The 14,895-nt window shown below is 40.3% G+C and overlaps 1 protein-coding gene across 1 annotated transcript in view; it reads left to right on the top strand.

Annotated features, from left to right (window-relative positions):
* LRMDA (leucine rich melanocyte differentiation associated) overlaps positions 1–14,895 on the top strand; it is a 753,700-nt gene that overhangs the window by 431,134 nt on the left and 307,671 nt on the right. The window contains 1 exon segment of the mRNA XM_082225164.1: positions 1,612–1,738. Coding sequence (XP_082081290.1) covers positions 1,612–1,738 — 127 coding nt within the window.

The following is a 14,895-nucleotide window of genomic DNA, read 5'->3' as shown; positions in this document are numbered from 1 at the left end:
ACTAGAAATGCATAGGATATTCTAGTATGTTAAGTCAGACAAACAGAGATGGGAAGCAAACAATTTTTAAAAATAGAATTGTACATTTTAAAGGAACAAGCACCATCCAGCCACCTACAGATCAGCACGTGTTCACACACACCACCCAGGCTTATGCACTGTAGTAAAAGCAGATTCACCATGGACCCAATGATGCATTTTAGCTCCCAGTCACACTTGTCAATAGGTAGGATCTGTTTCGCCCTTCTTTTTTTGAGGAGCTTCACATGATGACATGATTGGTTACAGCAATGGTAGAAAAAGACTTGGGTCATAGTTGAACAAATATGGGTGGGTATCCATGTTAGAGTTTATTCTGTGGCTGTGATTGTATTTTTTTTAAAAAAAAATCGCAGTACCACCATTGCATCAGCGCAGTGTTGACCAGCAAATACGTTCTCAGAACTGAGCTGAATATTTCAGACTTTTCCCCAAATTAGTGAGGAGGAAGCCTTGACAGCACACTGCGACCAGTTGCAAGGCTCTTTGCCAATTAAGTAACTTGCATTTGTTCCACAGTGGGAGCAGGATTTTGTCTGTTTTCACTTTTTCATTTTCCTAAACTAAAGAACTTGCTTATCTTGCTTGTTCAAAAGCGGCTGTACTTTGAAATAATTCCCCTTGAATATGGTTGACCAAAACTGGGTACAGCATTTTCATTGTGGCCCCACTGCTGCCTCATATTAGCCTATCAGTATTAACCAATACAAGCTAAGTGTTCCTCAGGTAACACAGCATGTTGGTAGCTCATAGCTATTGGCACTGCTCCAACATTACTCTGAACATACATAGAGAGGGAATGCCCATTGTCCCTGCCCCCTATATGCATTTGACATGTCTGAAAGAGCCTTAGTATATGCAAAATGAAAATAGGTTCCATACACGCAAGATTCAGAATCCTGAAATAAGATACAGGCTGCAGACTCAAACCTTTTCTATTGTTTTGCTAGAGTTCGAATACTGATATGAATCACAAAAGGCAGAGTGAAGGGCATAATTGTAGAAAATAGCTGATATGTTGGAGAAATAGTTCTTGCAGCTGTAAGGTTACTTTATGTCCTTTGAATTGAGACTATTATGTCATAGGAGGAGAAGCTCAGTTCAATACACATTCAAAACTGAATCTATCAAAGTAACACTTTCTGAACCAATATACAAACTGAAACACAGCGATCCTCCAAAATTTGCACTTGTCTGAATTTTGTGATGTGGTTCTCCAGCCAAAAACACTGTTTACAAAAATGCATCTGGTAGAGGAAAGTGTGCATAAACATGCAGATATTAGTGAAAATAACATTTGAATTAATTGTATTAGGGGAAATTGCTTGCAAAAATGGGTACATTATTCAAAACATTTCAGAATGTGTTTATTATTCATACTAAAATGCTGATGAATTTCCATTAGGATTTGGTTATTGTTATTTTGCAAATTGCTGCAAAATATGAAGAGCTGAATTTAAGAATGGAAAAATGAGAAACAGAGAGAAATGAAATGAGCAAATCCTTCCATTCCTAGTCATAGGTCAATGGAAATTCTTAACCTAAAGGGTTGTTTGTTTGTTTTTAAAACAGGTATTTTGTTCTGCACAAGTTAACCAACTTGAAGTTCCTGGATTCTCGGAAAGTTGGCAGAAGTGAACGTGAGGAAGCCATTTTGAGGGGTGCTTTTATGAAAGTGGTGAAGCCTGTGGATACAAAGGTAAGTGACTGAATGAAGGCTGTAGGAATGTTTATGGATCTTAACATTCTGGATCTAGAATCTTACTGCTGAAGCCATTTTTAGTAATAATCAGCTCTACGCTTTTTGCAGAACATACTCCTGGATGTCAGGTAACTGATATTAGGTGGCAGTCAAAACATGAACATTTCTTAACTTTGCTTTTTAAGCCTTGTCACTGCACTTGTGAGAGAGTGTCCTCCTTAGTAACTTAAAGAATTGAAGCATGTCAGCAAGCATTTGGTATGTTACATGGAAAGACGATTTTTGTGACATATGTACTGTGGCATTTGTTCTGTACAGCAATGAAGGCCTCAGCTTTCTTCTCTTTTGTTTGTGTTTATCTTATTGTGCTTGGTGACCTTTAATTTATTAACCTTTAATCTATGAAGTAATTTGACAGAGTGGTCTTATTCACTGGGAAAGTCTCCTGTATAAACAAATGTGATACTTAAGGATGGATGCAGAGAAGTGTGGGTTGAATTTTGCTCATACAGTGGAGCTTTCCCTCCCCGTCCTTCCATATCCCTCATTTCCATTACTGGGAGCTGAGAATGTGACAGGAGATAGAAATTTGGGAGGAGGCACCATGGACCAGTGGAATTGCCTTTCTCATCAAATGGGGCACTTTTGGATCCAACTCAGTGTGTTATAGGCTGTGTACACATCACCAGCTAAAGGTACAATGTGGCTCTTATTTTTCCAAATTTGGATTGGTTTGGGGAAAACCACATCAAAATGAAGTATTTCTTATGAAGTATTTCTTATGAACAGGATAGTTATGGATTGCAGCTAAGTTCATTTGTACCCTGCTTCCCAAACCCGTGGTGGGAATCCTGGATTTCTGCTTGTGCAGAAGATAACCTTGGGGAGAAGACCCCAAGTTGAATTATATTGTGCGGAGCTGATGGTGGAGAAAGAATCACTCAATTGGGGATTTTAGAGTCAAGCTTTCTGCATCAGTGGCTCTCAAACTGGGCAAAGTGAGTGTTGTTTACTCTGAAAAAACAACAACACACATTTTCCATGTACATCAGTGCATTACCACACAATCTGCATAGATCGGTATTTTTGCTCTTGGGATTATTAGCTATCTAAAACTCATTCATGGGTTTCATCTAGCAACTTCTTACATACTAGTTTATTTTATAATATATGTGGCAAAAAAAATATTGCAGATATCCAATTATCCTAAAGAGCAATATAGCAGCTACAGAAGTAAACTGCATTTGGGGGCATAGAAGTGTAGCTAGATACATTTGTTATCGGCTGTATGTTTGCACTAGAAAACAAATTAATTCAGAGCTGTTCGTTTTATAACTATTAAAGTTTTAACAGTTCTTATTTGGAGATTGGTTTGACACATTGTTTACTAGAGCCTTTAGCTATTTCAACTCTTACAATGCAATCTGTAATATATGAAAGAATTTACTTTGAAGCTCTTATGAAAGGCTTCCTCCTTTGCTAAATCCTGTAAAATGCAACAGTTGAACACATAAAAACCTTATGTTTATTCTGTCATCTGTTTGTAATCGTTCTCATACTATATTACTCTCTATAAATATCTCTGTATTTTACTTTAATGCGGCTGATAGTTATATTATTTGAAATAGACATGTGTCTTGGCCCAATCAAAAAAATTCAGAAATGTGCTATAATTCTGGCTATAATTCTGCATTGTTATGTTATCTATCCATTATCTTAACCAAGGTGTTTCAATTCACGAAGATAGTATCACGTCTTGATGCTTTGTTCTAGTAATTCAGTTCCATGTCCCAAGCTGTATAATTTTTGAATTAGTTATCCGCTAAATCTTATTCTAAAACATATACTTATTTCCCCAATCCTTTTAGTGCAAGGTACAAATTTAACATTGAGATAGGCCTTTCTAAAATTGCTTGCTACGGAATTACTAGGTCTTACCTAGCATAATATATTCCCTTCTGTAAACATTTAGGATGTCATGAGCAAATGTTTCTTGGTGTGCAGTAGAATTATTATTATTATACTTTATTATATGTTACCCATATATTGGTTTATCCTAAGGAACAGTAGAGGGGATTGGAATCCATGAAAATGAATTTGGTGTACAACATCTGTATGTACAAATGCTCAGGCATACATTTTAAACTCTTTACACCGTGAAGTTTTAATTGTGCAAACACTCACTGAAAAGGTGGCTTTTGGGAAGCATGAGCAATATTAAGACTTATAATCTGCTATAGGTCATGTGCCCTACAAGTATTTGATGCTATACCAAAGTTTCCATATCAAAGTCTGCTTTAACCAAGGTATCGTCTGTCCCTGGTGTATGAGCCACATGTGATCCAAATATCACCATCTGGGCAGCTCAACACAGCATCACTTGACTCGGTCTGCTTCTCTCCCAGCCCATGTTTGTAATTTGCTCAGCACTAGAGCTAAAGACAGTGCTTTTTTTCTAGAAAACAGGTCCTGGAACTGTGTTCCGGCACATTTACCAGAAAAAAGCTTGGATAAGAGAGGAAGAGAGGGGTCAGTGGATGGGATTCTGGCTCACAGTTCACGCTCTTAACCTCCATAGCACCCCCCTCCCTCAGCCTCTGTTCTTGGCCACTGCCCGTTCCTGAGCTTACAAGAGCTTCTGTCACTGGCTGAGTGCCTTGAACAGAAAGCGCTGGTGGGACTTTGGCACAAGCATAAAGCGCCACCATCCCACCATCCTCATTGACAGGTGCAGCCCTAACATAGCTGTCAACTTACAGATTTGAAAATAAGGGACCAGCAGCCTCAAAAATAAGGGATCAGCAGCCAAAATAAGGGATCAACAATTACTTTGATAAAATACATATTTTGTTGCATGCAAATGGCTTTAGATACCTATTAGGTCCATAAATTACCATATAGCATATGTTCAACACAAAAAAACAGCAACAATTTGTTGTTGACAAAGGACAGCTGGACATAGAAAGGGCCCCATTCCCTTCAGGAGCTTATTTAAGGGAGATCATCAATAAGGGACAGCAGCAGGACATGGCGCTGGGATAAGGGACTGTCCCGCCAAATGAGGGAAGCTTGACAGTTATGAGCCCTAACCCAGCCCAACATAATGCTCTTGCCTGCCTACGGAACCATTGGTCAATGGCGGCACCACTCACTACCTCAGAGGTGGGGCCTTTGGTCCCACCTTGAGACACATTGATTCTCCGGAGATGTCACTCAGAGGTTTAGGGTGGGGTGGTTTGATTGGTTGCTGGAAGAAGCACAGGAAGGGAAGGGTGGGATGGAGCTGTGTCACCGGGTCTGTCTTCGTCCAGGAAGCAGCACCAGAGAACCAACTCAGGTAACCCTTAATGACAGAGATTGCCAGAAGAAATAATGGAGTAACATGCAGTGGGGGTTTTTTCCTAGAAAAAGATGCTTTACAAATGAACAACTGCTGCCGCACAATGCATGGAATCTCCTGTTCATAATACCATTGTGCGTGTACCTGCTCTGTGCCTTCATGTGATGGTAAAATGACTGGAGTTTATGCACATTGCTAATTGAATTCACATTAACCACAGCATACGTAAATCTCTCTGTATGTATGCATGTATGTATGTATGTATGTATGTATGTACATACATACATACATACATATTTTAAACACACCAATGAGGGGTGATGCACACTACAGTCACCAAAGGGAAAGGAACCTTGTTGAAAATATTAGCTGATATGACATGGAATTACTTTCCTTTGAATTGTGCTACTCCCATCAGACCTTTTTTTTCCCAGAGAGAAATCTAAATGTGAGGTTAACTTTCTTCCATAATGATAAACTGGAAATAAACAGCTTATTCAGCAGAAGGAAACAATGGACGATAGGGTGGGGGTGGGTGGCGGAGAAAGTTCCATGGGAATTGCTTTCATCTCATGCTTGACATAAAAATCTTTAGAGAGCTAGTTACCCTTCTGAAAACAACACATGAAATGAGACTCAAGGCAGAATATTTTCATCCAGCTAGCTTATGTTTACTCAAATGCACAAGGAGCTAGCAATCACCAATCTTCGTGAAATCATAAATATTTAATTTTGTCTAACTCCCTGCCTTCCTCTAGTTTTTTTTTTCTTCTTAACAGAATGCTGCTTTCTTCTGCTTTGCTTCATTTCATCTTTTGTTGCTTAAAGTCTGTTTGTGATGGGACTGTCGTTACAGGGAAGATACAGTCATTCATTAGAAAACAGCTTAACATTGCGACGCTCTGTTCTGTCTCGCCATGTAAAGCGATCTGAACTTCATTACCCAGTGATGTTTATATTTAGAGATGTCAAAATATTGAATGTAGTCTCATGCTTGATTTTTTTTGAAATAAAAATCTTGTAAGCCTGGCTGGGCAAGGGGCATCGTGCCAGACAAGGAAGCTTCATTTAATGACCAAACCATGACCTCATTTTGCTGGCGTAAGTGTAGATCAAAGTGGAAGATGCCTGTCCAGTGCAAAGCATGTTGCTGGGCCTGACAGCTCTTCACATCAAAATGACAGCTCAAGAATACGACAGCCAAAATTGCTTAATTATGTCCCAGCCTTGTAATTATTCATCCCTACTCCTGCAAAGAGCACAGTTGTCATTTCTTTGACATAATTATTTAGAGCTGTGCCCTTATTCTGTTCAAAGCTTGTACAGTAATACCGGAAGGACTTGGATGTTCAGCTGCAGGGTGGGCGTGGAGACAGAGAACAGAGAGAGCATCTATTTTGTGTATTTTACTGCGGAGTTCTCAAAAGAGGTAAAGCATGGGCTTAGCACCCGTATACAAAAAGCTTCAAGAAAATATTGGATTTTCCTCTTGTATAGTGAAGGCAAAGGGGCTTTACATGTTCCAGAGAATTATGAATTTATCAAATCACTATTAACATGATTATATTTATCCCATGAGAGAAGAACTGCAGCTTAATACTAGAGCACATGGGAAATTCTTTCCAGCTGAGTGAGATTCTTGTTCAAAACTCTAGAGAGCTGCCAGTTAGTGCAGACATTAGTGAGCTAGATAGACCACTGTTCTGACTCAGTATTAAGCAGGTTTCCATGAGTAATAGTACTCTGTTCCTTCCACTCAAAGGGTTAAAGCATGCATTCATATAAAATTGGGCCCCAGGCATACGTAAGGTCCTCTGGATTGCATTCTGTGTTTATAGCAGTAACACCTCTACTATAGAGAAGCTCTTCTAATGTGGAAACTAATACAGTGGTATCTCGGGTTAAGTACTTAATTCGTTCCGGAGGTCCGTTCTTAACCTGAAACTGTTCTTAACCTGAAGCACCACTTTAGCTAATAGGGCCTCCTGCTGCTGCTACTGCACCATTGGAGGACGATTTCTGTTCTCATCCTGAAGCAAAGTTATTAACCTGAGGTAATATTTCTGGGTTAGCTGAGTCTGTAACCTGAAGCGTATGTAACCCGAGGTACCACTGTATAACTGTGGCCTATTCTCACACCCTCATGTCAGGGCCAAAGCACTTCAGAACTGCTGGTGGTAGCTCCCATGATGGAATGCTCCATCCTCTCACAGACAAAAAGGTCCCTATGTATCGCTATACATGTGCTAACATATCTGAGAGATGGCTGACATTATATGCTTCCTCCCTCCCACTGCCATCTAGTTTTCTGTGTGCATGAAGTTTGGAAGCGGGAAAGAGTATTCCATCATGTGATGAAATCACACTACTGCACCACAAACAGTTTTATTCGGAGGTGAAATTTGCTTCCATACAGGAAGCAAATGAATACAAATGAACAGGGGGAAAATGAGGGGTTGAGAGAAGAGGAATAAATACATAAATAATTGTGGTTATGTTCAACTCTCCTTCTCCTCAATGTACCCCTTCTGATAGCATAAATGATTCTGAGCATCAGAATTGCCTCCATCATTGTCTTTTTTAAAAAAATATAATTTTTATTAACAGGCCAGTCAAATCACATTATTTGCAAATCACATTAGTTCCAAATTATACAGCCAGATTTTTAAATTTTTATTGGGGGTACCCATACTTCAAGCTCCGAAAGGGGTCCAAACATCGCTCATGTTGCTGCTTTAATTAAACAGTTCTATCCAGTTCTGTCCAGATAGTCTCTTTGTTACTTTCCTCATCTTCTTATTGTTATCATATATTCCTTTCTTTGCGATCTCTGATAATCTTTACAAGCGGGTTGAAAACAAACATCCTCTGTGTGGGTTTTACACTCTCCAAAAATCATATCACATAAAGGACAAACGCCATTTTCACACCTCTGTAAAGAACTTTCCCTCAGTCTGTCCGTTGATTTCCCCAGGCTTGCCAAACATATCTCAGAGGGCTCTGCCAGGTCAATATCACATTCCGATAACCATACATTCACATTCCGATGACCCTGGTCCTCCTACCCCTCGTCCTTCTTAGGCAAGCCTGTCTTAGCGAGACGCCATTTGAAACTGCGTGATAAAACTTTCCTCCATTCCCCGATGTTTCTCCCAGTCCTCTCTTTGATCAGTAATTCATTCCACACAGTTCTTGAACTCCTGCTTGTGATGAATACGTTGCAACGATTCTTCTCTCTGGAGTGGAGGGTTATTAATACTCACATAAGGCAAAAAAAAAAAAAGTTTTTTCCTCCCCCTCCTTTCCATTTAACTCCAACATACCAGTCTTTTAATGATGATTCATCACTTGATTTATTTGTCCAGCCCGTCGCTCCGCTCACAGAGATCCATTAATCAGCAGTCTTTACTCCCGATCTTCACTTGATGTATGTGCATTAGTTTTTTTCCAATTATATATTTCCAATTATATCTTTTGAGCTAATGCGAACCAGTGCGCGAATTAGAGACAGCGTCGGGAAGAGCCAGCCTCACTCGAGGGCTTCATGCCAAGTGCCCACACCCCTTCTTTCGAGTCCGGGGGTGAATTATGGACACAGCTGGCAAGGCAGTCCCCCCCATCTCCTTGGGGGGGGGTAAGGGAGGCTGCATACTCCCCATATCAGCCTCTTAATTACCTCGTGTGGGTCGGAGAGATGTTATTGTCGGCCATCTTCCAATGTGCCCCCTGGTGGCCCCCCATTGCCTCCATCATTGTCATGTGGCAAGCACTGACTGTACCATGAGGAAAAGCAAGGATGAATTGTGTATGGGCTTTGACTTGTAGGGGTGGGGAGTTTGTTAAGTAGACTGTTGAGACCTCTAGCAATTGTAAAGTTTTCAAGTCTGCTGAGTAAGATAAGGGGAATTCTAGAACTACTCATCTAGAAGTTAAGTCTCTGCCTTAGTACACAAGCATATTTGCATTTATGCTTGTTCTTGGGCACCATTTCATATGGTTCACCTGCTGGGGTATATTTTGAACTCTTGATAACCCATTGGGTTATTATTAATAATAATAATTGTCCTCTTGGCTTTTAAATGAATGAAGGGTGGTCTCTTGCAGAGTAAACCAATAGATTTTCCTATTCTCACTTTGCTAATCACAAATTTATCTGCTGAAACAGCACTCCCCACCCCAACATTTCACAGGTGAAAATACACACATGAATGCATGATGTGCTTCTCCTCCCTATATTATATGCCATAGAGTGTCAATCTGGGATAGCCTGTAGGCAAACTGAAACAGAAAAAGGACTTGCAATGTCAGGATTTAAGATTTCTCAAATGTTTCCTTAGGTTACAGACACTATTACTTTATTATGTCATGCAGGTAACTCACAACGTATGCACATTTAGCGTGTGTGCATTCAGCAATGTGCTTGACAAATATATATATATAGAGAGAGAGGGGGGGCGTTGGGGGCGGGACTTTGCCAGTCCCACCAACCATTGAACCCAATATATTTTGACTGTACTCGATTTTAGCTCAAAGCACTATCCCTGAAACGTAAGCCGGCATAAGTTGAGAGCCCCCTATATTATTAATATTTTGAGCTGTGTTTAAAATTCATGCACAAGGCACTGTTCCAATGGATACACTGGAGGCAAAATGATAGGCTTCTGTTCTGTGATTGCATCCTTGTTGATTCAGCGAGTGTATTAAAATTTCCACTTCTGCAATTGGGCTTCCTTGTGTTTTTACATAACGTAAAAGTGAGGGCATTCCAAAGCGGTTGGGCCTCACTTGCGGTTTAGGGAAACCCGCAAGAAAGTCCAAACTAGTGTAGAAAAACAAAACACTATTCCTGTCTCTTCTGCAGATTCTGGTATTGCTCATAATAGTTTTCCAATAATCTTTTATATTTTATAAGTATTCCACCACAAAAATTCTGTAAGGTAATGATAAAGGCAGGAGAAGTCGCTTGAAATGATCCCTGTGGAATCAGGAACTTGGTTTGGAAAACAATTGCCACATTTTCACCCTTTGCTTTTATTTCACAAGAATGGGCCACAAAAAGGGATGGGGGAAAGGTATGAAAGGGTATGTTGCACTTTATTGCTTTTAAATCTGGCTGATTCATTTGGGGCACTGCAGCAAAAATGTGCTGAACAGAAGGACTCTTTCTTCTAAGCAGCAATCAGTTTATGGGCCTAAGAACATTAAAAGAAAACTTAATATACAGTTCTGAACCCTAAGATAAATATATACATTTTTCCAACTCTTTATGTTACTGATATACATCTTGGAAGTTTGACTTCTGAGTAGGAGCCTTCTGGCTTTTATCAGTGCCACTTAAATTAGGTATCAGGACACTTAAAGCAAAACTGGTATACAAAAGAAAAAGAGAACAGCTGGTATCCTTCCTGGGTTTTCTGTCTTTCTAGCTATTTTCACCAGCAGTGCCAGGGCTGCTGGCATATATGGATGGGGGAGAATAGTGCATGATAGGTGAGAATGGTGGTAAGGATTTTTTTTTTTGTTTAGTCGTTTAGTCGTGTCCGACTCTTCGTGACCCTATGGACCAGAGCACGCCAGGCACCCCTGTCTTCCACTGCCTCCCGCAGTGGTAAGGATAGGTCAGCACAATTGCAGAAGTTACAGCCAGCCAATAACTACGATTGTCATGGTCTTACTTGGAAGTGTACCCAAAAATGACTCTGGCAAAGCTCTGTTTGGTTGAGGTAGAGGGGAGAGCATAAAAGAGAATGATCCTCAGTTCACAAGAGCAGGTCTCTTAGATTTTGAGCACAGTGACAAAGACTGAGTTGGAAACTTTTATAGATACTGGGGAGCATTCTCCTGCTTTTTCTGGCCTATTGGTTTAAAAAGGCATCTTTGACAGGGATGGTTTTTCTCCTTACTTGTTCCTCCTTTGACTACACTGCTGTTAGAAATAAATAAATAATACAACGACATGGACCATTAGGCTGAAATCATGATTTAATTTGTGCTGGAGCTCAGTACAGCTTCTCTATGGTCAAAAATCTGTCTGTATTTAGAAGCTGTTTTAAATTGCTTTAAAGTCACCTTTTTAGATGCTGCTGCTTTCGGACATTTAGATCAGGGGTTCTATAGACCACTAGTGGTCCACAGCATGTCTGAAAAAATACAATTGAAATCCATACAGCATCTAGTGCAGTACATTGGAATTGCTATGATAGAAAAACTATGAAGTAGTCTTAGGGTTGTCATATGTCTGGACATGTAGGTTTGGGAGTGCAAAAAGCTGTGCTCTGTCTCACCTGGCACCACCTCTCCACGTCCCAGCTCCCCTGTGCCAGGAAGCCTGGCATCTCTGGCAACGCAGTACAGTGGTACCTCTGGTTACGAACTTAATTCATTCCAAAGGTCTGTCCTTAAGCTGAAACCGTTCTTATCCTGGGGTGTGCTTTTGCTAATGGGGCCTCCCACTGCGCATGCGCCTCCAGTGTGCGATTTCCATTCGCATCCTGGGGCAAAGTTCGCAACCAGGGGCAGATACTTTTGGGTTAGTGGGGCTTGTAACCTGAAGCGTTCGTAACCTGAAGCGTTCGTAACCAGAAGCGTTCGTAACCAGAGGTACCACTGTACCAGGGTTGTGCCAGCATTGCAAGAGCCCTTACGCTGCCTTCTCAAAATCAGGCAGGCTTTGGGAAAGTGGCAGGGAAGGTGCTCTTAGTCCATGAGCAAAGATGGGGCACAGAAGGGGCCCAGAGCAAGGCCTGGATGGCTTAAAGTGGTTCTGTGTATTGTGCAAAAAATGCATAAGTATCTCTCTCCTTACCTGGGCATCCTAACTCATGAAAAACAGAGAGAGAGAGAGAGAGAGAGAGAGCAATTTTCCAGTGGTCCACGGTGGGAGGAGGGGGATGTTTGGGAAACACTGATGCTGACAGTGACTCTTCCTCTTTTCTCAATAACCATAACCAACCCTCTAGATTTGTTTAAAGCTGCCACCCTTCATTTAATCCAGCCAAGTTGCTTCCTCCTAATAGTCAAAGGTATCTGCTGTGAGTTTAAGTGGTACACTACAAAACTACAAGCCACTGTTTCCTTTTCCTGGTGTAAAGGATCACACAAGCCAGCAAGCCACAGTCTGCTATCTAAAGGGAGTCTTCTACGTTATCCGGCTTTCAGAAATTGACAGAGTGGGATTAAAACATGTGTTCTCTCATTAGGACAATATGTCTACCTACCGGCATAGGCACTATAACAGCCAGCGTAAAATATGGTACCAGCTTACTCAGTTCTGATAGAAACTCTAAATGTTCCTGCTTCTACAAAAGTCAAGAGCTAGACTTCCTCCTTTATTTCTGTGAGTCGTGGAATCAGGGTTCCCACCATTTGTAGCCATTAACACCATTTGTAGCCATTAACAGCCCCATTCTGCTTTTATGTCAGAGTCATAGGTGTTTAATCCTAAAACCTTGGCAATAATCCAACTTCTTTGTAATGATCTTCTGCCTTCCTACAGATCTTGGCAGTTTAAAATTATTGGAGGTTGCTTTCTCCAAAAGCTGTTTGGAATGTGTTTGTTAAGTGGTCACTGGAAGAGACTAAAATATGTCTGCCTTTCTGGAATTAGTTGGTAAATTTATCCCAGTGGATCTTTTCCTCCTAGTACCAACTCTTCCCTCCCGTGCACTCCTGACAATAAACTCTGTCGATTTTAGTATTTACTTTGATACCTTAAAAAAATCAACAATTAGAAATGATAATATTTTCTAACATTTCAGCCTCCCACCAATTGTGTTGCAGTGAAGTAAGTGTTGCAAATTTATTTTGTTTCAAATATCAACTAGCTGAAGTGAAGATCAGAATGTACATTTGTGGAATAAAGTACAGGATCTATATATTGGTGCTCACTCTAGAATTTTTTTTTGTGTGTGTGTTATAGTTCACAAAATGTTGACCCTAAAAGGCTAAAACGGAATGATGTAGAGTAAGATTTTTTTACTTGGTTTAGAGAGAAGTAAGTTAATCACCATTGTATTCTGATGCATTTGAAAGATGGAATCACTTTCCTTTTAATAAATTTATTTTAAAAATCCTGGAACACTGCATTTTAAAGAAAAGTAGATGCGAATATAAAGTTCCCTCATGTTTTGTGAGAATTACTATAGAAGGAGCGCTGCTGTTGACTTAAATCTTAGCACAAGAAGCTCTGAGCGGAATCTTTTTAGATTTTACTATAAAATGTTATGGAGCATGGGTGTTTGCTTTCTTGTTATCAGTGCCAAAACAACAATCTGAAATGACCTTTATATTGGTCTGTATGTTGATGTACTTGGCTCATCAGCTGGCCAAAGTGGTATGAATGCATTTATTATGTCTCATTTGCTGTGGTGCTGAGATGTGACCCACTACTCTGGTCTTACAAAATAATATCATTGGTCTATTTAGATGGCACTAGGGATGGGCAGTGAGGTGAAAATTATTTAGGATGGTGAAAACCAAAAGGGTCTTTGAAGGGCACTGAAATATTTCTCCAAACTGGGAAATGGACTAGAAAATGACAAAGGCTGCTCAGTATAAGATAATAATAAAACAATGAATATTGTGGCAAAATGATCCTAATGTCACATATGTCCTGTTGCGATCTGAACAAGTGCTGACCAACCAGGAAAAAGAACATGGGGTGTGTGAGGGGATAGTTCATTGTAAATGTCAACCTAGTCTGTGGCAGCTGTGATGTGAAAAGTGATTAAATAAGAACAACAGCTTTAGCACAGTTCTGTCCTCACTGCCTTGGCAGTGGCTTTCCAAGTTTTCAGCTAGAGGTCTTTCGAAGTCCTGCTGACAGATCATTTTCCACTGGAGATGGTGTGGAATGAACCCGGGCCAGAAGTCTGTGTGAGGCATGGTCAGGGAAATGCCATGACTCTGAAGCTCAGCAGGGCCTCCTATTGCCAATGCCTGGCTGCTTAGAAACACCATTTGAAATTCCTCGCAATGGCCAGTGCCCGTGATCGGGGCCAATTGTGTGGAAAGTTCCAGTAGCTGCTCACTGATGCTACTGCTTGCCCCTTTGCTGTTCAAGTTGATACCTGGTACCCTCACTAGGGCCCAGCAATGTCAGGGGGCAGACAGTACTTTGCCTGGGGCCTAATCCAGCCCTACTGGAACCTTTTACATGGAAACAGGAAAAGACAGATCAGTCTATCAGGTCTGTATGAATTTCATCAGGACATTCTGTCCCTTTTCCACATTACTGTATGAAAATTCATATTTAAACACATTCATATATGTGTATTTTATCACAGAATACATGTTTAAATGAAAGCATTTCAAAACTTTTTTTTATCCTAAAAACTCATTTTAATGGAATTCAGGTAGGGAAATATTTGAGAAGTTAATAGTTATATTGTAATCCATGTGCTTGTCCAAGAGGTATGAATTAGATCATCTCGCTTTTGAAAAATTGCCCAAATGAAATGCTCTTCCAGCCCTTCTGTGCCTCCTCTTTATGAAATGGCCTCCATTTCATGGATCACTGAAGGACTTCAATTGCTGATGACTGCTGGTCAACTAGTTACTGGTACACTGGTAAACTAGTTGCACTGGTATTGATGGCAGTTCAACCCTTCCCCCACTCTTCCATTTTCATTGTGGTGGATTTTACAGAATTAGGCAGTGTGATATTAATACAGAGATTATTAGATTATTATAAGTAGTAGTGTTTGAATTTATATCCTGCCTTTCCTCCAGAGTTTAGGTAACGGGGGATTTTAAATAAATGTATAAATGAATGAAGCATTTTGTCAGGAGAAGCTTTTTTTTTTAATGGATTTTT

The sequence above is a fragment of the Podarcis vaucheri genome (assembly GCF_965113315.1).
Source record: "Podarcis vaucheri genome assembly, chromosome: 5".
Lineage (NCBI taxonomy): Eukaryota > Metazoa > Chordata > Lepidosauria > Squamata > Lacertidae > Podarcis > Podarcis vaucheri.
Note: the sequence above shows the minus strand (reverse complement) of the source record. Positions and strands in the feature narration are given on the sequence as shown.